This window comes from Monodelphis domestica, chromosome 2, assembly GCF_027887165.1.
Source record: "Monodelphis domestica isolate mMonDom1 chromosome 2, mMonDom1.pri, whole genome shotgun sequence".
In the NCBI taxonomy this organism is placed as follows: Eukaryota; Metazoa; Chordata; class Mammalia; order Didelphimorphia; family Didelphidae; genus Monodelphis; species Monodelphis domestica.
In genome coordinates, this window is record NC_077228.1 from 182,273,388 (window position 1) to 182,300,746 (window position 27,359).

The 27,359-nt window shown below is 43.5% G+C and overlaps 1 protein-coding gene across 21 annotated transcripts in view; it reads right to left on the reverse strand.

Annotated features, from left to right (window-relative positions):
- The window catches only part of MSI2 (musashi RNA binding protein 2), a 553,967-nt gene that overhangs the window by 56,721 nt on the left and 469,887 nt on the right, over positions 1 to 27,359 (reverse strand). For all 21 annotated transcript variants that reach the window (XM_056816530.1, XM_056816521.1, XM_056816519.1 and 18 more), the window contains one exon: positions 19,088 to 19,162. In XM_056816530.1, coding sequence (XP_056672508.1) covers positions 19,088 to 19,162 — 75 coding nt within the window. The remainder of the gene's footprint in view (positions 1 to 19,087; positions 19,163 to 27,359) is intronic.

The following is a 27,359-nucleotide window of genomic DNA, read 5'->3' on the forward strand; positions in this document are numbered from 1 at the left end:
CACACTGGATAGAAAGCTGGACCCTGGAAGCAGAAGACTCCTCTTCTTGAGTTCAAATCTAGCCTCAGACACTTACTAGCTGCCGTGTGATCCTGGGCAACTCACTTAGCCTTATTTGCCTTAGTTTCCTTAGCTGTAAAATGAGCTAGAGAAGGAAAAGGCAAACCACTCCAGTATCTCTGCTAAGAAACCCCAAATGGGATCACCAGTGACTGAACAACAATTTTCTCTTTATTTACATACCCAGGACCTAGCACACAGGAGGCATCTAATCCTTACTTGTTGATTGATGAATTCATCGACTGATTTGGTGTCTGATCCTAGCGTAAATAAACCTGTGTTCATTTCTCCGGGCAGTCTTGACCCCATCCCTCCCTCAGGACGCAGGTCATTTAGGGAACTCATGGAGGGTCACTTAACCTCCTGCCACACCCCAGGACGTCTCTACAAAATTACAAATTGCTGCCTCTGGCCTCGGAGTGGAAGCTCCTAGAGGGCAGAGATTGGTTTTTGCCTTTCTTGGGATCATTTGATTTCTCAAGGCGCTAGGTCATTCTCGAAGACTAAAAACGGGAGATTTGTATCGGTAGAGAAAGCTCCTCGTTGGGAATCGCCTACCCACGTGAAAGCACAAGTCCATTCCCTAACCACCCTTCATTCTTTATATCCCCAGCTCTTACCAGGGGGCTTAGCTCAGAGTAAAAGCCTCCATAAAGGCTTGTTGACTGACTGGTTGTGAGCGTCCTTGGTGGAGGAAGTTTTGACACCAGTGAGATCACAGAGTGTGGATGCGGCCGCGTAGCCCCTGTACGAGGGGGACTAAAGCTGTGTGCGTGTTGTGTGTGCTCACACACACAGGATCAAATAACCACGTTGTCAAGACCGCAAAAAAGTGGGAGCCTTTGGAGAAATGGCAGTTTGTTTTTGAAAAGAGTGAAACAACACCCAGAAAAGGCAACGTTAAACTGCAGGTGCCAAGAGGGCGTAGGAGAGAGAGACGAGTGGGGGGAAGAGCGGAGTTCGGAGCTGGATGTACAGGAGGGGTGTAATTTGTGTGAATTACTTTCCAGTTCTGAGACGTGCTAGGAAGAAAGTGGGAGACCCTCCTGGACAGGGCCGAGGAAGCCAGCTCGGTCTCGTTCCCCCAACGCTTTGCCACTTCTTCCCCCGCCACCAACCATCCTCCAGGTCCGCTCTCTGCTCTGTTTTCAGAGGCTCCCTTATCTCTCCATCCTCAGCACGCGGAGTCCCGTGAAAGTAACCAGGCGGGGGAGGGGGAGGGGGTGGGAATAAATCCAGCCTTGCCCCTTGGTCTCTTTTCAAATAACGTTAGCACAGCTGCTGGCTTTCAGAGGCGCATCGCTGTCATTTCCCACAGATTTCCTCTTGCATTATTTCTTTCATTAAATGGTGTTATCCTTTTAGTAGCAGCCCTGGGCTTTGCAGGGAGAGCAGAAGGCAGAAGTGCTCGGTAGGAAAACACCCTGGGGTCAGAGCAGTGCTTATTTCAGAGAGGCGCCCTCTGCCACCGGGGTGTTCTCCTCCCGGAAGAGGGTGGGGGGCCCGGACACGGGGCGCTGTGGCCAGGGAGGAGGCGCTCAAAAGCACCAGGCACTCCAAACCTCCAGTCCCTAAAGGCTTTGGATCAGACATCATAAAGCGAGAGGCAGAAAGAGCTTTGGCGCTCATTCAGTCTGTCCCCTCATATTACAGATGGATCTAAAGTTCTTATGGTTAGATGAACCATCAAAAGGGGCTAGCTGGAAAGGGCATGCACGTGTGTGTGTGCAAAAGGGAGGCTGTATTCACGATAAACCCTGAATCTGGAGGACTGAAGACAGGTTACATCACTAATCACCTGCCTTAATATATATGTATATAAATACATGTATAATACATAGAAATATAAGAACATAGAAATATACATACATAAATATAAATATAAAACCCTTACCTGCCATCAATACATAATACTGTGTATTGGTTCCAAGGCAGAAGGGTGTTAAGAGCTGGGCAATGGGGGTTCAGTGATTTGCCTAGAGTCATACAGCTAGGAAGTTTCTGAGGCTAAATTTGAATCCAGGACCTCCCTCTCAATCTACTGAGCAATCTAGCTCCCCCTACCCCCTTAATATTTTATTTATTCTATTCATTCATTCATTTATTTGTTTATTCATTAATTCATTCATTCATTCATCTGTTTATTTATTTATTTTGAAGCTCTTACCTTCCATCTTGGAATCAATCCAAGGCAGAAGAGCCATAAGGGCTAGGCAATGGGGGTCAAGTGACTTGCCCAGGGTCACACAGCTAGGAAGTGTCTGAGGCCAGATTTGAACCTAGGACCTCCCGTCTCTAGGCCTGGCTCTCCATCCACTGAGCTCCCCAGCTCCCACCCCATATTTTAAAGCCGTTAGGTAAGGCATTTAGTAGGACATTGGCTTTGGAGTTAGAAAGTAAAATTCCACCTCAGCCATTTACTAACTGTGTGACTCCAGAGGAATCCCTTTAGGTGTTTCCAGCCTTAGTATCCTTATCTATAAAATGGGGATAATAATAGCACCTAGCTCACAACAAAGACTGCTGTGAAATTTGAATGAGATAACACATGTAAAGCACTGATTAACCCATGACTTTCATTAGTCATTCAGGGATATCCTGACTCATAGTTCCTTTCCTGATTTCTAGATCATTTTTGACTTTATAGACTCCAATGGAGAACCCTGCAATAATTGCTTTCCCCATTACCTTATAATATATATAATATAAATATATAATTATAATAACCCCTACCAAGCCAATGAGTACCCGAAGGCACTCATTGCTTTGGGGGAAATTTGCCAGGACTATGACAGACGGAGGCTGGAGAAGACGGTTGGGAACAAGGAAAATAACAGCCATTTAGGAAAGTGGCCAGTGAGTGTTCTCAGCTATTAGATTTCATTTCTGATTGTTGTATGAGGACCATTTGGAGGAACTAGGGACGTTGAGGTGAAAAAGAGAAGGCTTTCCAGGGAGGCAGGGTGGGATGTGATGAAGGGTTATCTATCATTGTTCTGCTTGGCTCCAGAGGGTGATTGTTCAGTTGTTTCAGTCCTATCTGACTCTTCATGACCCCATTTGAGTTCCTTTTTTGTTTGTTTGTTTTGGCAAAGATACTTGGAGTGGTTTGCCATTTCCTTCTCCAGCTCATTTTATAGATGAAGAAACTGAGACAAAGACTTGTCCAGGTCATGTAGATATAAGTGTCTGAGGATAGATTGGAACTCAAGCCTTGCTGACTCCAGATCTGGTGCTCTATCCACTGTTACCTCACTGCCCTCCAGAGGGGAGTGAGGCTCAGTGAGCCAGAAATTCCCAAGCCACAGCCCCACGGGTGCCAAGAGTGCCGAGTTCTTTGAGGACGCCTAGCATCACCTTTGAAAAAGCATGCCACAGGGGGCAGTTGGGTGGCTCAGTGGATTGAGAGCCAGACCTAGAGATGGGAGGTTCTTGGTTCAAATATGGCCTCAGACACTTCTTAGCTGTGTGACCCTGGACAAATCACTTAACTCCCACTGCCTAGCCCTTACCGCTCTTCTGCCTTGGATTGATTCCAAGATGGAAGGGAAAGCCCCCAAAATAAAAAAATTTAAAAAAAATTAAAAAAATAAATAAACAAATAAATAAAATATTAAGGGGGTAGGGGGAGCTAGATTGCTCAGTAGATTGAGAGGGAGGTCCTGGATTCAAATTTAGCCTCAGAAACATTCTAGCTGTGTGACTCTAGGCAAATCACTGAACCCCCATTGCCCAGCTCTTAACTGGAACCAATAAACAGTATTGACTCCAAGAAGGAAGGTAAGGGTTTTAAAAAAATAAAAGAAAAAGCACTCCACAGTTACTGTTTTAGGATGCCTTCCTGCGATACTTCTCAGGGCTGGTGTGATGAGGAGAATTGTGGGGCACTAGGAATGGGCATCTTCTCAGCATCCCTTTAATCGTATTCTCCTTTGCCCTTCCTTCTCTCCCTCCTCTACAGAAGAAGGGTGCCCTCAGCTAGCTTTGTATCCATCTTCCTGTTCCTGACACAGACCTTACTAAGGAAGACAGAGGGATGGGGAATCGCTTTCCATCTTCTCTGGCAAAGCCCAAGGTGTCCTTGAAACTTGAAACTGCTGCAAGAAGTCTCTTGTATGCCCCCTCAATGCTGGCGCCTTCCCTCTGAGGTTATCTCCAATCAAATCTGTCTAAATCTTGTTTGCTTGTTATCTCCCCCATCATACTGCAAGCAATTTGAAGGCAGGGAGTGCTTTTACTTGTCTTTGTATCCCCAGAGCTTAGCCCCTAGCCCCTAGCTGTTCTGGACCACAGCTATGCATGGTTTTCCTGGAAAGGATACTGAGTGGTTTGCTCTTTCCTCCTCCAGTGGATCCTTTTGTCAGACAATCAGAGCTTCAGAGACTTGATCAAGGTCACACAACTAGGAAGTGCCTGAGGATGGATTTGAACTCGGCTTTCCTGCCTCCAGGACCAGGGCTCTTACCCACTGCTACACATAGTAGGTGATGAGTAAAGGGTCGTTGACCTGAGTAGGCATCTAGATCCTTTCAGAAAGTGGGGTGCGAATTCCCGAGCCGACTCCGGGGCAGTAAAACCATGTCTGGATTTCCCTTCACTTCTCATTCCGGAAGGAAAATGGTACTGAACATTGGAGCCAGTTACAAGGGGGAGCTATTGCTAGGGTGGCCAGTGCTAGATGGACACTTCGGGGAAAGTCTGAAGCAATGAAAGACTTAGGGAGCAGAAAGGGTTCTCTTGCTCATGTGACCTCAGAGAAGATTTAATGGCACAGTGAAAAGAACCCCAGACTTGGAGTCATGAGGGACTCAGTTTCAAATTCTGCTTCAGGTGCTAATAGTGTGACTACTAGAAAATTACTTTTAATGCCTCTGCCTCAGTTTCCTCATCTGTAAAATGAGCTGGAGAAGGAACTGGCAACCCCCTACTATATCTTTGCCAAGAAAATCCCAAATGGGGTCCTGAAGAGTAGGACATAATTGAACAACAACAACAAAATGGGGGTGTGGGGAAGTATTGAACTAAAAGGTTTCAGAAGTCCCGCCCAGTCTTAGAGCTCTAATACCATGGAATAGGATCCTACCATTGGTAAGCTTAAGATTTCCCAGTCTGTAATATCTAGGTAACATATGGCCAACTTAATTGGATGTCATAAAGATAAATGATAAAATAGCTGGAGAAGTGCCAAATATGGTTAAGGTATTTATTTTTATTATAATGCTCATCACCAGCACTAAGTATTATTTACAGACGTTCACAGGATCATAGATCTGGAAAGAACCTCAGAGGCCATTTTAGTTCAACTCCTCCATTTTACAGATGAGAAAAATAAGGTCTAACCAATAAAGAGGACTCGACAAATGTTGCACAGAGTGAGCATGAGACAGGATCTGAAACCTGGTCCTCTGGTGAGACAATGTTCTTTTCACTGTACCACAACTGTTAAGTCGGGAGTGAGTGAGCTTAGAGATCATCTATAGAAACATCAGTTTATTATTATTACTTGTAGTACTACCAATTATTAAATTCCACAGTAGAATATAAGTTCCTTAAGGGTTTTTGTTACTGAGTCATATTAAAAAAAAAAGTCATCTTGACTTTCTGTGACTCCATTTTGGGGTTTTCTTGGCAAAGATACTGGAGAGGTTTGCCATTTCTTTCTCCTGTTCATTTTACAGATGAGAAGACTGAGGGAAAGAGGGTGAAGTGATTTGCCCAGGTTCATACAGCTTGGAAGTATCTGAGTTTGGATTTGACCTCAGATCTTCCTGACTCCTGGCTTGGGTTTCTATCCACTGAACCACCTAGCTGCTCTTTCTTGAGGGGTGAGGAAGAAGAGAGAGAGAGAGAGAGAGACAGACACAGAGAGAGAGAGAGAGAGAGAGAGAGAGAGAGAGAGAGAGAGAGAGAGAGAGAGAGAGAGAGAGACACACACACACACAGACACAGAGAGAGACAGAGAGAGATTGAGAGTGAAAGAGATAGAGAGAGAGATATAAAGAGAGAGAGAGGGAGGGAGAGAGGGAGAGAGACAGAGACAGAGAGACAGAGACAGAGAGAGAGAGACAGACAGACAGAGACAGAGACAGATTGAGAGTGAAAGAGATAGAAAGAGAGAGAGATAAAGAGAGAGAGAGGGAGAGAGAGAAAGAGAGAGAGAGGGAGGGACAGACAGACAGAGACACATACACACAGAGATTGAGAGAGTGAGAGAGACAGAGAGAGAGATAAAGAGAGAGGGAGGGAGAGAGACAGAGAGAGAGAGAGAGGGAGGGAGAGAGAGAGAGACAGACAGAGAGAGACAGAGAGACAGACAGAGAGAGAGACAGACACAGAGAGAGAGAGAGAGAGAGAGAGAGAGAGAGAGAGAGAGAGAGAGAGAGAGAGAGAGAGAGAAAGCGAGCAATGGGGGGAGGGAGACAGAGAGGAAAAGAGAAAGAAGGAAAGAAAGAAAAGAAAGAAAGGAAGGAAGGAAGGAAAGGAAAGGAAGGAAACTTCAGTTGGATTGGCCCTTCTCAATTTTTGGAGGTGAAGTGCCTTATTTAAAGTCACCCAGCAGGGCAGCTAGGTAGCACTTAACCTCAATTGCCTAGCTCTTACTGCTCTTCTGCCTCAGAATCCATACTTAGTATCGATTCTAAGACAGAAGGTAAGGTTTAAAAAAAAGTCCCAACCACCATGCCCTAACTCAGTCTAGTGTTGGTTTCCTTTTCCATAGTTTCTCTCCAAGCTAACAGTTTGGCTTCATCAAACAGTGGGACCCCTGGAAACAAGCTCTCTCTCCATCGACTTGCACAGGAAACCTCCACTATTGTATCTTCCCAGAAAACTCTGGATTCAAGGATTTAGTATCTCTCTCAGCTCACTTAAACCCCAGGAAAACTGAGCTCAATGTCATTCAGGTGAATTGATAATCTCTGCTTATTTACTTCCATAAACTACATACTCCCCACTAACGTGGCTCTTTACAGATCCTCCAGGAGGGCTCTATGCCCACTCAGGCCCAAAGTAAATTTACAAGACCCTGAATCATCTCCTGCAGTCTGAAGGTAATCCTGTTTTCTCCTTCCTAAGCTTGTTTTTGTTTTGGCCTCTTCTGCTTCCCCAAACAATTATTCTTGTCGAATTTCCCAGTAATTCCAACTGTGGTCTACTCCAAGTGGAAGGGAGCGGGGGGGGGGGAAATTCTCTAACAGCTGTTTATCTGCTCAGCAAAGAGCAGGCAAGAACCCGCAGGAGGAGATGGGGAATGTCTCCAGAAGTCTTCTGACTTTTGCCAAGGGTGATGGAGTGTTTTCAAGGATCCTTTCTAGACAAAGACCCTCCTCTTCTCTGTCGGTAGCATCCCATTTTTCTCCTCTATATCTTTTAGAGGCTGCCTCCCCTGGTGATCCCCATTCCTTTTGGAAATCCCCAGCTCTTGCCAAGATGCCTTTCAGGGGGCAAGGGGGCAGCTGGGGGGCTCAGTGGATTGAGAGCAAAAACTAGAGATGGGAGGTCCTGGGTTCAAATCTGATCTCTGACACTTCCTAGCTATGTGATCTTGGGCAAGTCACTTCACCCAAAAAATGCTTAGCCCTGACCCCTCTTCTGCCTTGGAACTAATATACAGTATTGATTCTAAGATGGAAGGTAAAGATTAAAAAAGAAAAAAAAAGATGCATTTCATTGGATACTCATGAGGAGAGGCCTTTCTTGAAGTTAGTGGGCTCCTTCCTTCCCTCAAATTACTTTGTATTTCATGATGATGATAATAGGTAGCATTTACATAGTCCTTTGAGGTTTGCAAAATACTTAATATTTCTGCCTCTGTCTGTCTTTCTGTCTGCCTTTCTGTCTGTCTTTCTCTGTCTCTCTCTCTCTGTCTCTGTCTCGCTGTCTCTCTGTCTCTCTGTCTCTCTCTCTCTCTCTCTCTCTATATATATATATATATGTTGTTTCCTTCCTAGTTGAGTAAAAGCTCTTTGAAGGCAGAGATTCCAGCGCAGTGCCTCGCCTGAAACATAGCAGAGGTGGCTTCGTGGAGAGAGCGTGGGCCGGGAGTCAGGAAGATGTGAGTTAAAACCAGGCCTCAGATTATGACAAAGAAGGCTCTCCACCACCAGGGAAAGAACTGTGGGAGTAGAAATGCATAATGAAAACATATGATTTATCCCTTGTTTATTCGGGTTTTGGTTTGATAAGATTATTCGCTTACAAAAATGAATAATATGGAAAATTAAAAAAAAAAACCTGACCTCAGATACTTCCTAGCCGTGTGACCCTGGGTAAATCACCTACCCCCAATTGCCTAGCTCTGCTACTCTTTTGTCTTGGAGTCAATATTAGGACAGAAAGCAAGGGTTTAAAAATAAAAAGACGTAGGGCTGGAAGGGACCTGAGAAGTCAGAGGCTTCCTTGGGGGAGTCCTCCCCAGGGGCTCAAGGAAAAGGCAGCCGTAGGGTCTTGGCAGGAACAGCCCATGAGAGACAAGAAAGAAAAGGAAGGTATCCAAGGACCAGCTTTCAAGGAGATTCTGCCGGGGCTGAGCTTCTTGCCGCCCGGCTCACATCCCCAGCAGATGAGCCTGGCAGAGGAGTGGGAGACATTCTCTGGTCGCCGAGGTCCATCTTTAGTTCCAGGGGAAGGCGGTAACAGAAGCAGATAGTGTTTGCCTTTTATCTTGGAAAGCTTCCAGCTAGTCCTGGCTTTGGGGGAGGGGGGAGGGGGGGACCCTGGTGGTCTCACAGGCCTGCTGCCGCTTCTCCCCTTCAGTCAACAGACGCACACTCTTGAGCGATTTATTTATTTATTTTTAAAAGGTCTGGACGTGTCATTTGCTTTTGCTGATGGAAATTAAAAGTGAAGGGCTTGAAGAAGGGTAATTAAGTTCATGCTGGCAGACTTATTATGGATTTTGTAAATCGGTGTGAGCCAGGAAGCCCCTGCTGCAATTTTAAGTAGAATGGGGTGATGGTCAGTGCTGTGGAGGGCAGGGCAGGAAATCAGAACGAGAGCCGTCAGCCAATGGCGAGAGGAAAGAAAGAGAGCCGCACCGAGGGCTCTCTCTTTAGACGCTGCCGTACGGTGGTTAGCCGTGATCATTTTGGGTGGGGGGCAAGAGATATACATAGCTATATAGGTATATTGGTATAGGTGATTTCTAGGGTGGAACGTCCCTCCACTGATGCATAACAGGTGAATCAGAGCTATATGAGGCACGGAGATGTTACGTGATTTTCCCAGGGCCACACAGCGACTATTGGGCAGAGTTTGGACTTTTAGATCTTGACTCTGAGGTTGGCTTTTTGTATATTATGTGGGGTCTACCATCTCTCGCGATAATGACAGTAAACACCTATATCTAAATATTTATATGGCATTAAAAAAAAAGCTTACCTTCTGCCTTAGAATCAATACTAGGTATTGGTTCCAAGGCAAAAGGGCAGTAATGGCTAGCAATGGGGTTATCTGACTTACCCAGGGTCACACAGCCAAGATGTGTCCGAGGCCACATTTCAACTCAGGACTTTTCATCTCCAGGCCTGGCTCTCTACCTGGCTCAGCTTCCCCTCTTATGGCATGCTTTCCTCACAACTCTCTAAGACAGGCAGTCTTATTAGATAAGTATTAATCATTATGTATTATAAATATTAATATTCCCATTCTGCAGATGAGAATCATCCAGAGAAACCATTAAGTCTAGAGATAAGTCTTTTTATGGACATATTAATTATCATAAGCATTAATATTCCCATTCTGCAGATGAGAATCATCCAGAGAAACCATTAAGTCTAGAGATAAGTCTTTTTATGGACATATTAATTATCATAAGCATTAATATTCCCATTCTGCAGATGAGAATCATCCAGAGAAACCATTAAGTCTAGAGATAAGTCTTTTTATGGACATATTAATTATCATAAGCATTAATATTCCCATTCTGCAGATGAGAATCTTCCAGAGAAACCATTAAATCTAGATATCTTATTATAGATATATTAATTATTATATCTTATAAGCATTAATATTCCAATTCTGCAGATGAGAATCATCCAGAGAAACCATTAAATCTAGATATCTTATTATAGATATATTAATTATTATATCTTATAAGCATTAATATTCCCATTTTGCAGATAAGAATCATCCAGAGAAACCATAAGTCAATCAAGTCCAATATCCTTATTTTTTAGATGACAAAACTGAGGTTAAATGATTTATCCATGGTTGCACTGGTAATAAGCACAAGAGGAGGGATTTGAACCCAGGTCCTCTGACTCCAAAGGTCCATTGCACCATGATGAAATGATACTCAGAAAGAATAGCAAAAAAAAGTCTCCAAACCAGGTGCTCTGTTCCGAGCCCAGAGTTCTCTCTGAACCTCAATTTCCTTGTCTTTCAAGTGAGGGGATTGGACTACATGACCTCTCCTATTCCTTCCAAATTGTCTATGGTCCATCCATGGTCACAGTGCTTTTTATCAGCAATGCTGGAACGTGAATCCAGGTTATTTAATTCTAATGCCAGCACTCTTTTCAATCCCATTTCTGTGGCTCCTCATCATAGCTCCTCCATAGGCATGGAACATTTTTGCCTGGCACACAGTAGGCCCCTAAATATTTACTGACAGCATGATTAACAATCCTATCTCACTTAACCCTCATGAGAGCCCTATGAAGCATTATTCATGAGATGGATATTATCATCCCTATTGGCCAGATGAGTAAACTGAGACCCCCCCACAATGCTTCAGTCAGTGTTTTGTTGGCGGGGCTGGGGGGAGAAGTTGGTATCCAACCTAACATCTTATGCTCTCTTCCCATCTTTTAATTTCTTCCATTACTATGTCTACTACTCACATCTTCCTTTATCTTCCTGGTGAACTTTCCCAAGGAAAAGTAAATTGACCCAAAGGCTAAATAAGTCCATAAAGTTCCCTTCTATTTGGGAAGAGTACAATTCTCTAAGGGAGAAGATCAGGAGCAAAGAAAATCCCTAACAGTAGATAATCCTTAAATCATTTCCAGTTGGCTTTGGAAGGCATTAAAGGTTCTTTTTCTTTGTAAGCAGCAAGTTTATCATAATGACAAATTGGGGGTTCTTAACCTGGGCCTGTGAGTTTTTAAAAAACCCTTACCTTCTATCTAAGAATCGATACTAAGTATTGGCTCCAAGGCAGAAGAGCAGTAAGGGCTAGGCAATGGGGGTGAAGTGACTTGTTCAGGGTCACACAGCTAGGAAGTATCTGAGTTCAGATTTGGACCCAGGACTTTCCATCTCTAAGCCTGCCTCTCTCTATCCACTGAGCCACCTAGCTACTCCTGTGAACTTGTTTTATTTTTAAACCCTCACATTCTGCCTTAGAATCAACACTAAGTATTGGTTCCAAGGTAGAAGAGCGATAAGGGCTAGGCAATGGAGGTGAAGTGACTTGTCCAGGATCACATAGCTAGGAAGTATCTGAGGCCAAATTTGAACCCAGAACCTCCTGTCTCTAGGTCTGACTCTCAATCCACTGAGTCATCCAGCTGTCCCTTATGGGGTAGATTTTTGCAGGAACACCAATTGGAAACCCAAGGATTACATTTTTCAAATTAAACTTTCCTAGGAAAAATAGCTCTAGGTTCTATGCTTGGCCCCACTACTTGTCCCCTGAATAGTAATATTTCTTGTGACAATAAGGAAGTCAAGGGATTCTGGGCTAAGCTTCTCTGAGTGCCTCCAATTCATTCTCCCTAACTGATAAGAGTCCTAGGACCTGGGGATGAGGTCCTGCTCCCACTCTTACCTTAGTTCAGAGTTTTGGGAAGAGAAAGAAGATGAATAAGCCAGGCGGGAGACAATGGAGGGGCTAAGGTTTAGGGTGATGAATAAAAGGAACAAAAGGAGGGGGAGACAAAGGAAAAGGGCATTTTGGTAGAAGATGAAGTCAGGAGGCAGAGAAAGGAAGAAGTAAGGTAGGATCCCAGGACTTACTTAGGAGGGCCCTGAGGGATCATCGAATTTAATCCACTAATTTTATAGAGGAAACCAAAAGTCAAATAAGTTGCTCAAGTTCTGCAGGAGGTAACTGAAAGAGGCAGGATTGGCACTCTCCTCCCGCCTCCAAATCTAGCACTCTAAGAAAGAAACACCTATTCTTGATCTTCTCCCACCACCCTTGGCCAACTCAGAAAGCTCTGGTTCTTTATCCAGCCCCATTGCCTCCATATGGTTTTGGAAAGTCACTGCCACTCTTGAGTCCAACATGGAGAAATCAGGTCTTTCTAAGTAGTAAGCCAACCCTTCAGGAACCAACTACAGGGACCCTGGAACATAACCCTGGAGAGGATCAGATGGCTCCGAGTTCTCTGGTGGTGGCTGTTGCCTGAAGGAGAGAGTGCCTGGAGAGGAGAGGAACAACTAAGGAGGACAGAAGCAGAATTGTAAGATGCAGATGCTGTGGTCCAGGCACACAACAACAGGATGTACTTCTAGCGATCCTGCGCCTCCCCCCAAAACCAAGACATGAGAGGTGGGGTGGACACACACGGGGAATTTGAACGCTTTTATAATTTTCAAAATCCAGCTGTCATTGGTACTGGTTATTTGGTGCTTTCACCTTCCCCAAAGCAAGACTAGGAAACTGCAAAGCTAAGAGAGAACAGCACACAGCATGTCGGTGGTAAACAATTTATTTTTCTACCTCAGTTGCTTACAGGAAAAAAAAATGTCATTAGGGAGTAGCACAGATGAGCTATTTACAAAAATGAGAAAATTCACAATGGCTAAAATCGTTTGCAAAGTCATGCATCCTAGGAGAAGTTCACCAAAGGAAAGCAATTCATAGCAAAACAAAATGGAGAAGGGGAGGTGGGGAAGCAGCCATATAGATTAAAAAAAAAAAGAATGATAAGAGTAATAATGAGGAAGCCTGAAGGAAAATAAAAATAAGCCAATCGATTATGATATCAAGCCTCTTTAATGAAATGATGAGCCAGGGCTGCGTAGGTGGAGCATCTGGGATATTGACACCCAAACACATTGACTAACAAATATCAAACATGGCGCCCATCCTAAAGTAAACCATGTAGGTCACTTCCCACAAACTTAAGTACTTTTGAAAAGGTGGGTCTAGACTTTGAATTGGAAGTGCTGCTACCTCCTGAGCAAGCTAAATGATTGATAAAAAGGGGATAGATATGAAGGTTTGAGAAGGGAGTAGCTTCTACTAAATTATTTTGACTGAACTGAAGTTAGCAAGGCTCTGTGTCATAGGTCTGGGTTTTAATCTCTGTAATGCTATTATTGTGTGACTTTAGGCAAATCTCTGAACCACAGTTTCTTTGTCTATGTAAAATGAGAGGTTTGGACCATCTGATTTCTTACATCCCTTCTACCTAGTTTTAAATTGTATAACTTTCTGTAGAGAATTTTATAGGCTACCTAAAACTCAAGTTCTGGAGCAGCTAGATGGTGCAGTGGCTAGAGTGCCCAGCCTGGATTCAGGAAGAGTCATCTCCCTGAGTTCAAATCTGGCCTCAGATATGGGTGACTGAGCAAGTTTGCCTGTTTGCCTCAGTTTCCTCATCTGTCAAATGAGCCAGTGAAGAAAATGGCAAACTCTAGAATCTTTGCCAAAATAATCCCAAATGGGGGAGATAAAAAGATAGATATGACTGAAAACCAACTAAACAAGAACGATAAAAGTCCCAATCCTCTCATTTTACAGATGAATAAACTGAGACCCTAAAAAATGAAATAATTCAAAGCCATATGACAATGGTAGGTCAAAGTTCATATTGATTGATTATCATCATATATCTAGAGCATGAAGTGACCTCAAAGGCCATTCAAGCCAACCCACTCATTTTTACATGAGTCTATTGAGACTCAGTAAAGGTCTGAGAAAAGTGAGGTCTAAGGAGGAGTTTGAATCACTTATGCAAAGTTAAATATGTATGAAGTGCTAGAGGCATCATTTGAAACCAAGTCTTCGGATTCTAGAACCAGCAAGTACCCTTTCAATTGTATCATGACCCCTTTCCATAGTTTTAATCGGAGTCTCTTATTTCCTAGCTTAGTTCTGTTAAAGGGAATGTTGGGATGGGGACAGCTAGGAGGCCCAAAGATGAGAGGTTCAAATCTGGCCTCAGACACTTCTTACTTGTGTGACTTTAGGCAAGTCACTTGATCCTCATTGCTTAGCCCTTATTGAGTCTTAGATGGAAAGTAAGAGGGTTGTTTTTTTTTTTTTCAGGGAATACTGGGGCAAGTAAAGTGGCACCTTGGGCTTAGTTAAGCTTTCTTGCTTAAGCCCAAGGCTCCTGCCCCATCATGCCCAAGGAAACCAAGAGGATAAGTGTCTTGGGCCTGATGGTATCAGAAAGTGAACCATAGCCCAAACTGAAAGGGGGTAAGGTAGGCATGGAACATCCCAGCTCTGTTCATTTCCTATAAAAGCCTCATTCTGAGAGCACCCAGGTGCTGCTGCTGTTTTATCCAGGCTTCTCATTTTGGGGACAGATGTGATTATAGCAGCAGCCATCAAAAGATTGGACCCAATGGGAGATTGATCAGATAATTACACACTTGCCAGCTCCCTAGATTAATTTTTGTGGAATGGTATTGTGCATCTCGGATAGGATAATTATATTCCTTCTCTGTTTTGCCCAACAGTGTCGGAAAGAAGACACCAGTTCTCCCCTCTATCCACCAGAAACCCTGGCCCTTTAATTGAGCCATTGAGGAAATCGGCAAAACCCTAGTGGGCTCTGAGAAATTTGTGAGAAGTTTCCTCCAGGGCTTGTCATGAGTTAGAACACAAGCAGATACTGAGAGTACATAAGCAGCAAATACGAGGAGAAAAAGGTAACAAGACTAAAAAAAAAGAAATAAAGAACAGAACATATAGAAATAATGAAGACATTGAGTCATTTTTGAAAGAAAAATAAAGTTCATTTAGACCCCAGCAAACTAGAACAGGGAGGGTTTCAGTGATTACAACCATGGTCACCCAGGCCTTCTCTCTCTGTCTCTCTCTCTCCCATTAGCAATGGTAGTAAACCCCCATTTGTTATGCCTCTTTAAGAACTAGTTGATAAAAATTATGTCTTGTGAAATTGGCAAACAGTCTGCAAAGTGAAATAAGAACAGAAATTAATAGATTAAACTGAAAAGATAAGTATGGGAGGGAGGGAGAAAGAAGACAAAAGAATGAGGAAAGATTAATGATAATAATAATAAAACTAGATAAATTGTGAGTGATAAAGGTCCAGGGGTGGGGAGACAGGTACAAATCTTACTTCATGAGATGATAAAACAGGTCTCCAAGTGATTAACTTACTTCCTGCTTTTCTAGCAAAGGATTTTCCACCTCCCTCTACAGATTGTGCAAATGACATGTGGCACCTTTTATTCAAAGAGCTCTGGGTGTGTTCACATAGAATGTCATATTTATCCTCACACACTTCTAGGAGGTGAACTGGGATAAGTATTATTAAGCTCTGATTTTTGACAGAATCAATCGGGTAGCCCAGAAAGGTGAGTAATATTCCTAAGATCATATAGTGGAATTCTTCTTTTTTTTTTAAAACCCTTACCTTCCGTCTTGGAATCAATACTGTGTATTAGTTCCAAGCAGAAGAGTGGCAAGGGCTAGACAATGGGGGTTAAGTGACTTGCCCAGGGTCACGCATCTGGGAAGTATCTGAGGTCAGATTTGAACCTAGGACCTCCCGTTTCTAGGCCTGGCTCTCAATCCACTGAGCTACTCAGCTCCCCCCCCCCCCAAAGTGGAATTTAAGGGTTAAGATGAGTCTGAAATCCAGGTTCCCTAGCTTACAGTTCCCAAAAGAATGTTGACTGCATGTAGACAAGAAGGAATTCTGGCTTCTTAAATAGTCTCAGATCACATTGTCCTCTAAAGGGGGATTTGGCATCCAAAGTAGCTTGTGGCTGATTTGACTTGCTCCTTGATCATTCCTGGGATAATATAGACATCAGAAATGCAATCTAAGGGGGATGTAAGAACCAAGTCCATCACGGCGTGGACCAATGATAGCTCTGAGAGGTGAGATGAGCTGGGGGACACAGTGTTGACACTGAAAGGGAAGGAATGACTACAAGGAGAGGCTCATTGGGGCAGCATGATGGAGAAACACTAATTGCCAGAATTCTGAGAGAACAGTCCTGGATGACTACAGAGGAAGAGAGCAGACTTGAGGCTGGAAGAGGAAGAAGAGAATCAGCTATCAGAGTGAGAGGGATTGGAGGAGATTCCTCTATTTTCTGTTTGATTTTGGTCCCCCCCCCCATCTCCCACACAAATCTCTAGTTCCAAAAATACTTGGTAGAATCCTTATTGACAGATGTTAAAAAGTCTCATAGTTGGTGCTCACACCTGCTCCTATTGAGAATGAAGTCCTAGGAAGGATGGGGATAAGGCTTTTGCTTCCAGGTAGAACAGGGTCCTTTTAACATTTCACTGGACAAATAAGAACAGATCAAACGCTCCCATTTTTCCCCGTCCACACCATCAGAAAAAGAGAACACTGATGCTGTGTTCTCAAATGCTAAAAACAAAATGAAACCAAAAACAATATAGCTTTCTGAGGAAGTCATCTGTATTGAACTGGCTGCACCTGTGTTCCCCTTTAGGGGTGTGGCTGGTTTAGCAACATCTGGGACCCAAAGAATTGTGGGCCAGGAAGGGGTAAGCCAAGGAAGAGAGTGGGCTGAGTGTGCCAGAGAGAAATGGCTATCTCTTACTCGAGATGTGGATGGTCAGGGAATGGAAATGGCCTTCACCCTAGGGTTATTCTTTCCCTATCCTACAGATGCTGAGCAGTCTCTCTTAGGCAACCTGGTCCACCCCCAATCAGTAGCCATGGACCACCAATGCATAGATGAAGACAGATAGGCTTTCAGAGCTGTAACCATTTGTTGACTGATTTTGCTGGGTGGGGAGGCCAGTTTAGGAGAGATGGAGTAAAAACTATTTACCTCCAAAGAGCAAATAACATGAATTTGACAGCAGGCTCCTAGACAGCAGCTTGCCCAGGTAAAATACTTAAGCCACTGACACCATCTTGACCCTCTGGACTGCATGATCACCCCAATATTTACCCCTCAGGGCCACAGGACCCTCCTTTCATGATGGTGAGTCCAGAGCATATAGTGATGTCTACATCCTCCCTCCTCATCATTGGATCTTGGAGCCACATATTCACTCCCTTCCTTCCCCCCAAGACTTTTGAGAGGCAGAATGGATGAGGGAGGCAAGGAGAAGGGAGGTCTTCCCTTGAACCAGTTATTAGCTTATAGGCTGAGAGGGAAGAATGTGGACTCTTCTATTAACTGGTGCAGATGAGGTTAGTATGGTTTGGCTTGTGTGCCTGCAGGAGAGAATGGGACTCTGGTGTTTCCTCCCCTTTTAAGCCCCACTACACTTTTCTCTCCTCCCAGATTACCATCCCTTCTGAATCAGAGGGACAAGCCACCCCAAAGCACATGTCTTGCATTCCTCTGCTCCCCATTGCTCACCTATCTAAGAGAAGCTGTAGGCAAGGAGTCCTCAGTGAATTCTAAAGAAACCAACAATCCTCAGGTGGAGAAATGTCTCCATGAGGGGGAAGCCAGTGCAGAGTGAAGCTGAAAGTCCATTCTGGACTCAAAGTCTTAATGTACAGATCTAACCTTCTGGTAGACTCAAGGGAGATCGCTTTTTACATCTGCGCTGACCTCTATTCAGATGAATACCCCTTAAAGTGCAGCCAAAAGTTGACACAAAGACACTCCTCTGGTTCATTGGTTCAGAGATCTAGAATTTTAATGGTCCTTGGAAGCTATACAGTCCAAAGCCTACATTGTAAAGATGAGGATCCTGAGGCCAAGGGAAGGGGGGGTGACTTGCCCAAGATGGCACAAATTATAGAAGTGGAATTTCAACCCAGGACTTGTGACTCCTGAGCCAAGTGTTATTTCTACTTTAACATGCTCTTATTTTCAGGGCCAAATGCCTGCCACATCTTCATTTTATTTGCTTCATAATTAAACTCAGGAGCCAGTGCCTACATCCACCTGATTCTAGGTGTCCAAAGGCAGCTAAAACCCTCAATAAGGCTGGTTGTCTCCTCATTGGTCAGGTGTGAAATCTATCCCAGGGCCCAGCTTTCCACAGTGACTCCCTCTCTCTGACCAATGAATATAGCCACACAGGTCCCAGTTTTCCTTTGAAGACTTCCCTCATGACTTCAGAAAATGCCTCTGTTCTAAGCCAACCATTTTTCCTTGTGGGAGAGAGAGTCTCTCCAACCCCACCACACAGTCTCCCGATCCAGGCTGCCTTCCCACCACCCCAGGAGCTCCCCATTCCAGGACAGCCTGCCAAATCACAGAAAGAGTCTGGGACTGGAGAGCGGTCCTTGCAGATTCTGACTGAATGGAAACCACGACTGCAGCAAGTCTGACACCCACACAGAGGGAGAGAGGGAGGAAAATACCCTACAATGGAAAGCAAACAACAACAACAATAAAAAAAGAACCCCACCAACACACAGGAAAAGAACATCCAGTTGGGAGCTGTTAGAAATGAATCAGTCTGGGAAGGGGGAGGAGGATGGGGAGGAAGATGACAACACATTAAACTTCAGACACATGGTGGGGAGGAGGAGAGCAGTGATGGTGGGTGGAATAAATCCCAGAGTCCCCAGAGTTAAATCCCTAATGAGACATAACTTACAACCCATTTCAGAAAAAAATAAGTGATCAGAGGGAGACCTCTGTCTTCCAGGACTTCTGCTGTTTAATCTTTCCCTTTTTACTTAAAAACTTCCATTTTCAAATAACCAGCACCAATTACCATACATTATTTAAGCAAATTAATTCATCAGAAAAATTAAACAAAATTTCTTATTTCTCCTGATCCTGAGGATAACTATGTCTTGTCTGTGTCTTGTTTTTTTTTTTTAATGTGGGCTTTTTTTTTTTGGTATGAGTCAAATCCTAATCTGGATTCTCCTGTCTACTGGGTTTTCAATGTTGTGGGTGACACAAAGGTACTCACCTGGAAACTGATAGCTGTAGCTTGGAGCAAATCCGGGATAGCCTCGGCCATATGTCGCCACAAAGTTTGGGTAGCCTTGAACACATATATAAACAGGAGAAAGTCATGTTAATGTAGCTTGGCTCTTTACTCTTTTCAAATTAGATACAGGAAGCAGGTGGATGGGGATGGCAGGGCAATGAGTCTGCCTTTTTCCTTTTTTCTTTTTTTGGGAACAAATCCAAGATCTCATCTCCAATAAGGCCCTGGTCATCTTTCTCTGCTGGCTGCGGAGAGTGGGGTTGTCAGTTTACACACAATTAACCTGCGTGCAGCCAGCTTGGGGCCCAAAGACCATGCACTCTTTCCGAGTCGGCAGAGTAAATGCCAGGTGCTAACTCGAAACTGCCGAGCCCCTGCTTGGCTCTGACATTTGGGGAGCTTACAATAGATGTACTTTACTTTAGAGTTATTGACAGTGGGAGGCTGAGGTATTAGTAATGCTTACTCCCAAGGGACAGGGGGACAACCATGAAAGGGGAGTACCTGTGCCAGCCTACAAACAGCAGGCTGCAAAAATTAAATTATATTTCTAATAATAAAAATAATATATTTTTTGAGGTTACTTATGGGGGGAGTTTGTTGGGGGAGAAAACTCAACTTTGAGCTTGCCTCTGGGAAGCACATAACCCATTAGACTGGAGCATGACAAGTCTGTGTCCACACAACAACCTCTACTACACTTGGTTTCCCTAGAATGAGCTCCGGATCTATGTTATTGGGAAAGCTGGAATGCCTAGTGTAGATTGGGTGCAAATCTTGGAGTCAAGAAAACATGAGTTCAAATCCTGTCTCATAAGGACAAATATGACTTGGGACAAATCCTCTCACTTTCCTAACCTCATTTTCCTCATCTGTAAAACTGGAATAGGAATAGCACCTGCCTTGAAGTGTTGGTTCAACGATCAAATGAGATAATAAAATATGTTAAAGTATTTTGCAAACCTTAAAGTGCTATATAGAAGTATCAACTAGGGGGCAGCTGAGTGGCTCGGTGGATTGAGAGTCAGGCCCAGAGATGGGAGGTCCTGGGTTCAAATGTGACCCCAGATACTTCCTAGCTGTGTGACCCTGGGCAAGTCACTTAATCCCCCATTGCCTAGCCCTTACCACTCTTCTGCCTTAGAACCAATACCCAGTATTGATTCTAAGATGGAAGGTAAGTGTTTAAAAAAAAAGTAAGTGTTAAAAAAAAAGTATCAACTAGTAATATTTCCCATAATGGAGAATGTTCTCATTTTTGGACATTAAGACAGTATTTGCTTTTTTCAGGGAAAGGAATAAGCATTTATTTAACACCTACTTAGCCACTGGGCTAAGCTCTTTTATAAATATTTTCTTATTTGACCCTCACAACAATTCTGGAGGGAGCTGCTATTATTATTATTATTATTGTTATTATGATTATTCCCATTTTACAGTTAAGGAAACGGATTGGGGAAAGGTTATGATACTTGAGCAGTCTCACACAACTAATATGTGTCTATGGTCATATTTGAACTGGGGTCTTCTTGACTCTAGAACCAATGCTCTATCTACTGTGCCACTATTGATTTTATCAGAAATGCAGCAGAAGCAGAACCATCAGGACCAAGGCCAGGGACCTGTATTCTGGTCCTAGCCTCTCAGCAGCAGGATCTTGACCAGATAACTTCTCCTTTATCCTACCTCCCCAGCAGAATAAGAGAATTGGACTAGATCATTTTTAAAAATTCTTATCTTCTTCCTTAGAATCAATACTAAGTATCAATTCCAAGGCAGAAGAACAATAAGGGCCAGCCAATGGGGATTAAGTGACTTGCCCAGGGTCACACAACTAGGAAGTGTCTGAAGCCAGATTTGAATCCAGGATCTCCCAACTTCAGGCCTGGCTGTCTGAGTCACCTAATTGCCCTCAGATCAGATGTTCTTACATTTTTCTTTGTCATGGCTGTCTCTGGTAGGATAGTGGAGCCTATGGATTCCTTTTCAGAATAACATTTTTTAAATTCATAAAATGTACAGGATTATAAAGGAAAAGAATTCTATAGAAATTCAGGAATAATTTTTAAAGTTCACAGAAATATTAGATATGATTACTGTTAAAATCAAATCTTATAAATATATTTTTAAAAAGAATCCAGGTTAAGAACCTTGATGGACCCCTTCTCAGAATAATGTTTTTGAATTCATAAAATAAAATTCATAGGATTACAGAGGAAACCAATTACATAGAAATATTTTTAAAGTTCACAAAAATATCAAATATTATTAGTATTAAAAATTGATACTCTGTGGGCCTCTAGAGACCCCACACAGATCTGTGTCTCGAGGGCTGAGCCCATCTGTGCTGCTTTCTCTATACAGGAAGAAACACTCCTGAATTTGCTGTTTGTTACAACTCATTGGTCAGTTGAAAGATTTCCTGGCCTCAATGCCAGGGCCGACTCCATTTATTTTCTAGCACACCACCGAGTCATGAACTGGTGGAATTCTTCCTGGCTCCTCTAGGCCTCTCTCGGCAGGCCAGATCAAATGATCTAATGTTGGTATTAGCTACCCTTTTCGAAGTGGAACATGGATGGTTGGGTTTTGATGATTAGAGGGTAGAGAACAGCACTAGGGTAGAGGAGTAGGGGGTGGGAGGGAGAAGGAAAGAAAGAAAAAGAAGGGAAAAGGAAAGGGGAAAAGAGGACACTGAAGCTTTAAATAGACATGTACACACTGGTTCTTTTCTTGATATTTATTTCATGGCTGAGCAGCTCAATCCTCTTTTAAATTAATCACCTCTGCTATTAAATCAGATCTTTCAGCGTTAGATTTCTCATACCATTATTTCAACATTATTGATAAACGGATTATATGCAAACAGCCGAATCACTGCTGCCTGTGGGGCTTTCCTGATGAAAAATGACGGTGCTGTATCCAGCTTCAGCACTGGGGATCTTAAATATTTTAGCATTAATCTGACAGTGAAAGCATTAGCCCATGTGTCACCTTCAAGACTCCTGTGGAGGAGGAGGAGGGTGGGGGCTGGGAATGGAACATCAGGTTCCTTCCAGCCTCCTGGTCACTAGGATAAACACATCTCCGTCTTCCCGACATACCCCAAAGCTTCTCTCCAAGAGCAGGCAGACAGGAAGGGGGGGGGCAGGGGACTGGGAGAGAAAGCCATGGTTGACAGTTGCCCTCCCAGCATCACCTCCATCCTCCCATGCTACTGGCTCGCCAATGCCCCTCCGTACACCTTCCAGTGACTAGAAAGAACATGGCATGTGGCAGAGAAGGGGCTCCCAGCCACAGCTCCCCACACTGAACATCCTCTAGGTCAGGCAGATGAAATCATAAATTTATAATACAACATTACTTCCATTTTCCTCTTCATTTACTGCTGTGATGCCCAGCTCTGCTCTAACGAGTCACAGCCCGAGCCACACTGGGGAAATTGGCTGGCTGAATATCAATAGCACATTAACACCAGGCCCATGTGGATGCTTCATCAAGCCAAATTATGGCCAGGATGACCTACCTACCACTTCCATTAGCTACTATTCTCCTCCTGCATTGGCCAGTGTGCGATTTATTTGCTTCAGTACTCAGAGTGACTGATCAGTTCTATGGTAATTATCTCTTGTCACTGAACTAAAAAACCAAAGGCTTTTGCCTCCATCCCCCATTCTCTAGCACATCTACCTTGGCATATTGGGAGAAAAACAAAATGTAAACAACAATAATACTCCTTCCCACCATTTTGACAATTAAAATGAACTCATCCCTCCCCCTTTTTGACAACTGAACTCCTCTTTTGTCCCTGTCTTCCAAGGTGGCAGGGTTTTGAAGGCTCTGGTTCTAAATTCATGTGTTCTCATGATAGCCAGGAGCATTACTCATCTGCTCCTGTGCTCTGTTACCTAGCTACCTAGGACAGAAAACTGGCCTGACCAGGCTTGTTTAGAAATTGAGGCAGGTTACCACTGAACCACTGAACTGCTTGGGTGTGAAGTGTCCATTTCATGACATTTGAAGAGCATCCTTTGTGGCCTTGGAAGAGAGCCACTGAATATAAGGATAAGGATGCAAGCAATATTTCCATTATAAAAACTAGGCATTCCTGCCTACAAATGATGTCACGTAGCCCCCAGAAAGATAGCCCTGAAACCCACTTTAGCTCAGGGAAAAGGAGGATCCCTATTTGAGGTTTTTATACCAAATGGGGAACAAATCAACAAGTTCAGTTCCTTGGGATTAATGGGAAACTGCAGCACAAACTCAAGCCTACAGGTTCAAGTCAAACAAATTCTAATCTATGTCTCCCTTCTCTTTCCCTCTTCTCCCTTCCTTTCTTCCTCTCTCTTGTCCTTCCTTCCTTCTTCCCTCTTTTCCATCTTTCCTTTCTTCTTCTCTCCCCTTTATCCTTCCTTCCTCCCTCCCTTTCTTCCCCTCTTTCCCTTCCTTCCTTCCTCCCTCTCTTCCTTTCCTCTCTCCTCTTTTTCCTTCCTTCTTTTCTTCCTCTCTTTTTCCTTCTTTCCTTCCTTCCTCCCTCCCTTCCTTTCTCCCTCTCTCTCCCTTTTCCTTCCTCCCAGACATCCTTTCTTCCTTCTTCTCTTAAAAAACAAACAAACCCCAAACCCTTATTTTCTGTCTTAGAATTGATGTAAGTATTGGTTCCAAGGCAGATGAGTAGTAAAGACTAGGTAATTGGGGTTAGACTTTTCCAATATCACACAGCTAGGAAGTAGCTGAAACCAAATTTGAACCCAGGACCTCCTGTCTCCAGGCCTGGCACTCTATCCACTAAGCTTCTTCCCCCCTCCTTTCTCTCTTAAAAGTGAAGGCTTTCCCCACCATCAATGGGGATAGGCACCACTTCTATAATTTATAGTGGTAGTTATTTCTGGGACCAAGAAATGTAAACTGATTTGACTGTAGTCACAGAGCTAGTATGTATCTGAGGGAGAACTCAAACCTAGGTCTTCCCTAATGTAAGAGGGTGGTCCTCTCTCCCTTATACCTACAGTCTCTTTTTTTATGAGGATTAGACGTTGTTCATCCTTATTAAAGAAATAATAAAAGGGCTCAGGGAATAGTAATTGGGGCAGAAATTAGACATCTGTAAGCACTTCCTAGTAGGTGAAAATACTCAAACAGATGCCCAACGGTAGTAAAACCACCTTCCCAATGGAAGCATCTAAGAGTCTCAGACAGCCTTGGCATCATCCTCCCCAAAAGGTAGGGAAATGGACTAAATACTATCTTTTCTTCAAGCTTTCCTTCCTACCATGGGTACTGTTTAATTGTTTCAGTCTTGTCTTGATTCTTTGTGACCCCATTTGGGGATTTCTTGGCAAAGATGATGGAGTGGATTACCATTTCCTTCTCCAGCTCATTTGACAGATGAGGAAACTGAGCTCTGAAGGAAGATAGTGATTCTAGGTGGTGGAGGTGAGAAAGGAGGGAATTCCAGGCACAAAGGTCAGAATGTTCAAAGCTAAGTGACTTGCCCAGGGTCACATAACTGGGAAGTAGCTCAGAGCAGATTTAAACTCAGGAAGATAAATCGTCCTGCCTCCAGGCCTGGCACTCTATCCACTCACTCCCAGAGGAGGTACCTTCTAGCCCTCTAATCCCAAGATTTTTCTCCAAATTTTCCTAGAAGACTATGGAAGCTCCAGGGACAGTGATTCCTAGGGACCCTTTCCCTCTGTCATTAATAACTAGGTTACTCTGCAGTGATGGGCCAATTTGTGATAGGATTATTGCTGCTTGTGGAAAAAATAATTTTTTGAAACAAAGCTAATAAAATAATTTCATCCCCATCCATTCAAAATGTTCAATTCACCTTTCTCTAACTCTCTTCCAATTACTTAATAGAAGCTGCTTTTTTTTCAAAGATTAATTTCACTGTTATTCCAAGCCCTAAAGGAAGATTTTTGTCAAACTGCAGATGATGGTGATACTGCCTTACATTTGGGCCAACAGCCTTGCTTGGACTGTAACAGAATTACATAATTACATTGTGACATCTGAGGTGTGCTAGGACTGATGGGAATTGGAGACAGTCAGACATTCTCAAGGGAACAGGCTCGGTCTGATGAATCTTTCCTATTTCTGCCTCATTTGGGAGAAGGTGCAATGCCATCACTTTAAAGGGAGAAGGAAAATTCTCCCCACTGCTCCAGAAAGAAAAGATAATGGAAGAAATGCTAGATTTTACTTATGAGCAAACAAGCAAACATCCATCACATCTTCCAAAAGGTCCAGTGGCCAGAGACAAGGATGGGTGATGATGGACGAAAGAAGGGTCTATGGTGGATTTCTTATTTTTTTTTCCCTTTTACAGTGGTTTAATTTTTTGATACTCGTCCCCCCTTCTTCTCTCTCTCTCTCTCTCTCTCTCTCTCTCTCTCTCTCTCTCTCTCTCTCTCTCTCTCTCTCTCTCTCTCTCTCTCTCTCTCTCTCTCTCTCTCTCTCTCTCTCTCCCCCTCCCTTTTTCTGTCTCAGTTTCCTCATCTGTAAAATGGGGGAAATAACAACACTTAACTAGAAGGGTTAATGAGACAACATATGCAAAGTATTGTGTTATATAGTCTTATTGCCCTTCCATGCATACAAAACTCTAGAGGAAAACAGATTTTCCTGAGGACCCCCATGAAGGTTTCCACAGAATCCCTGTTCTGACTTTTCTAGGGGCAAGCAGGGGGAGAACCCTCGGTGGACAAACACCTGAGTTTTCTTATTGCCATGGGCCAAGCCAGGACCTGGGCTCCAGGTAGAGAGCTGGGAGATATGCCAGGTATCGGCCTCAGTCAGCACTCCAGTAGCCAATAGGTACAAACTTGAAAAAGCAGAAGGGGAGGCAAGAGGCTGGCTATAACTCAAGGGGTAATAGACTTTTAACTGCTACAATATTTTTTTACCAACGGTTAATTCTTTAATGTGACTCTGGGAAGTAGTAACTCGAGACTTGAAAGAACGGGAAAATAGCTAGAGCAGATAATTAAGCATCTGGCATTCATCATAGCTCCATCCCTCACTCAGGGCAAGCCAACAGGATCATGCTCAGAGAGCTGAGAGGGGGGTGGGGTGGGGAGGGAAGCAAGGTGGACCAGATGCCCATCAGTATATCGTTCTGTTTCTTACAAATAAAGTGAGACTTTGGCTGAGGGGAGGCTTATTCTCATGAACAGTTCTTCCTGGGCATTCTATCTACCTGCCCTGGTCAGCACCATTTGTAATGTTCTGTTTTTCTTCCAGAAACACTCTCAACCTTTGTTCAGCCTTGCCTGCTCTTTGGATTCTGGGCTGCAAGCCGAATTCCCATGTACCCAGAGGACATTTTTCTTTCCCAATTTTGAGTCCTGTTCCCTCTTCTTTAACTCCCTGGATATTATGACTGTTTCTTAATTTCAATCAATCCACCAACATCTATTAAGCACTTACTATGTGTTAAGCCCTGTGCTAAGGATGGAAACATCAAAATGAAAACCAAAAAGTTGTTGTTTTTTAAGAGCACACATTTATTCCATCAGGGGAAACTGTATGCAATTTATAAATAAAACATGAGTTCAGTCAGGTTTCTATCATGTTGGACTCTTTCTGACCCCATTTAGGGTTTTCTTGAAATGGTTTACCATTTCTTTCTCCAGCTTATTTGACAGAGGAGGAAACTGAGGCAAACAAGGTTAAATGACTTGCCCAGCTAGTAATTGTCTGAGGTCAGAGTTGAACTCATGAAGATAAATCTTCCTGATTCCACCGAGCCACTACAAGAGGGGGAAGAAACTAGCAGTTGTGAGGATTAGCAAACATTTCATTAGGAAGAAACATCTGATCTGAGCTTTGAAGGAAGATAGTGATTCTAGGCATTGGAGGTGAGGAAGGAAGGGAATTCTAGGCATAAAGGTCAGTCTCTTCAAAGGCAAGGAGACAGGAGAGGGAGTGTCCTGTGTAAATATCAGTCAAGTGGCTGATTTAACTGGACCACAGAAGGTGGGAATGCCATGGAAAATAATGTAAAAACAGAGCAGAAAGGTAGATTGAGTCAAGGTTGTGAAGGGTTTTAAATACTCCAAAGAGGAGCCTGTATTTGATCCTAGAGGGAAAGGGTAGCCACAGGAGATTACTGAGCAGAGGAGTGGCATGGTCCAACCATTGCTTTAGGAATATCAGAATATCACTTTGACAGCAGTGTAGAGGAAGGATCAGAGAAGAGCAAGATTAAAGATGGGGAAAGCAATTAGGAGGCAATTCTTAG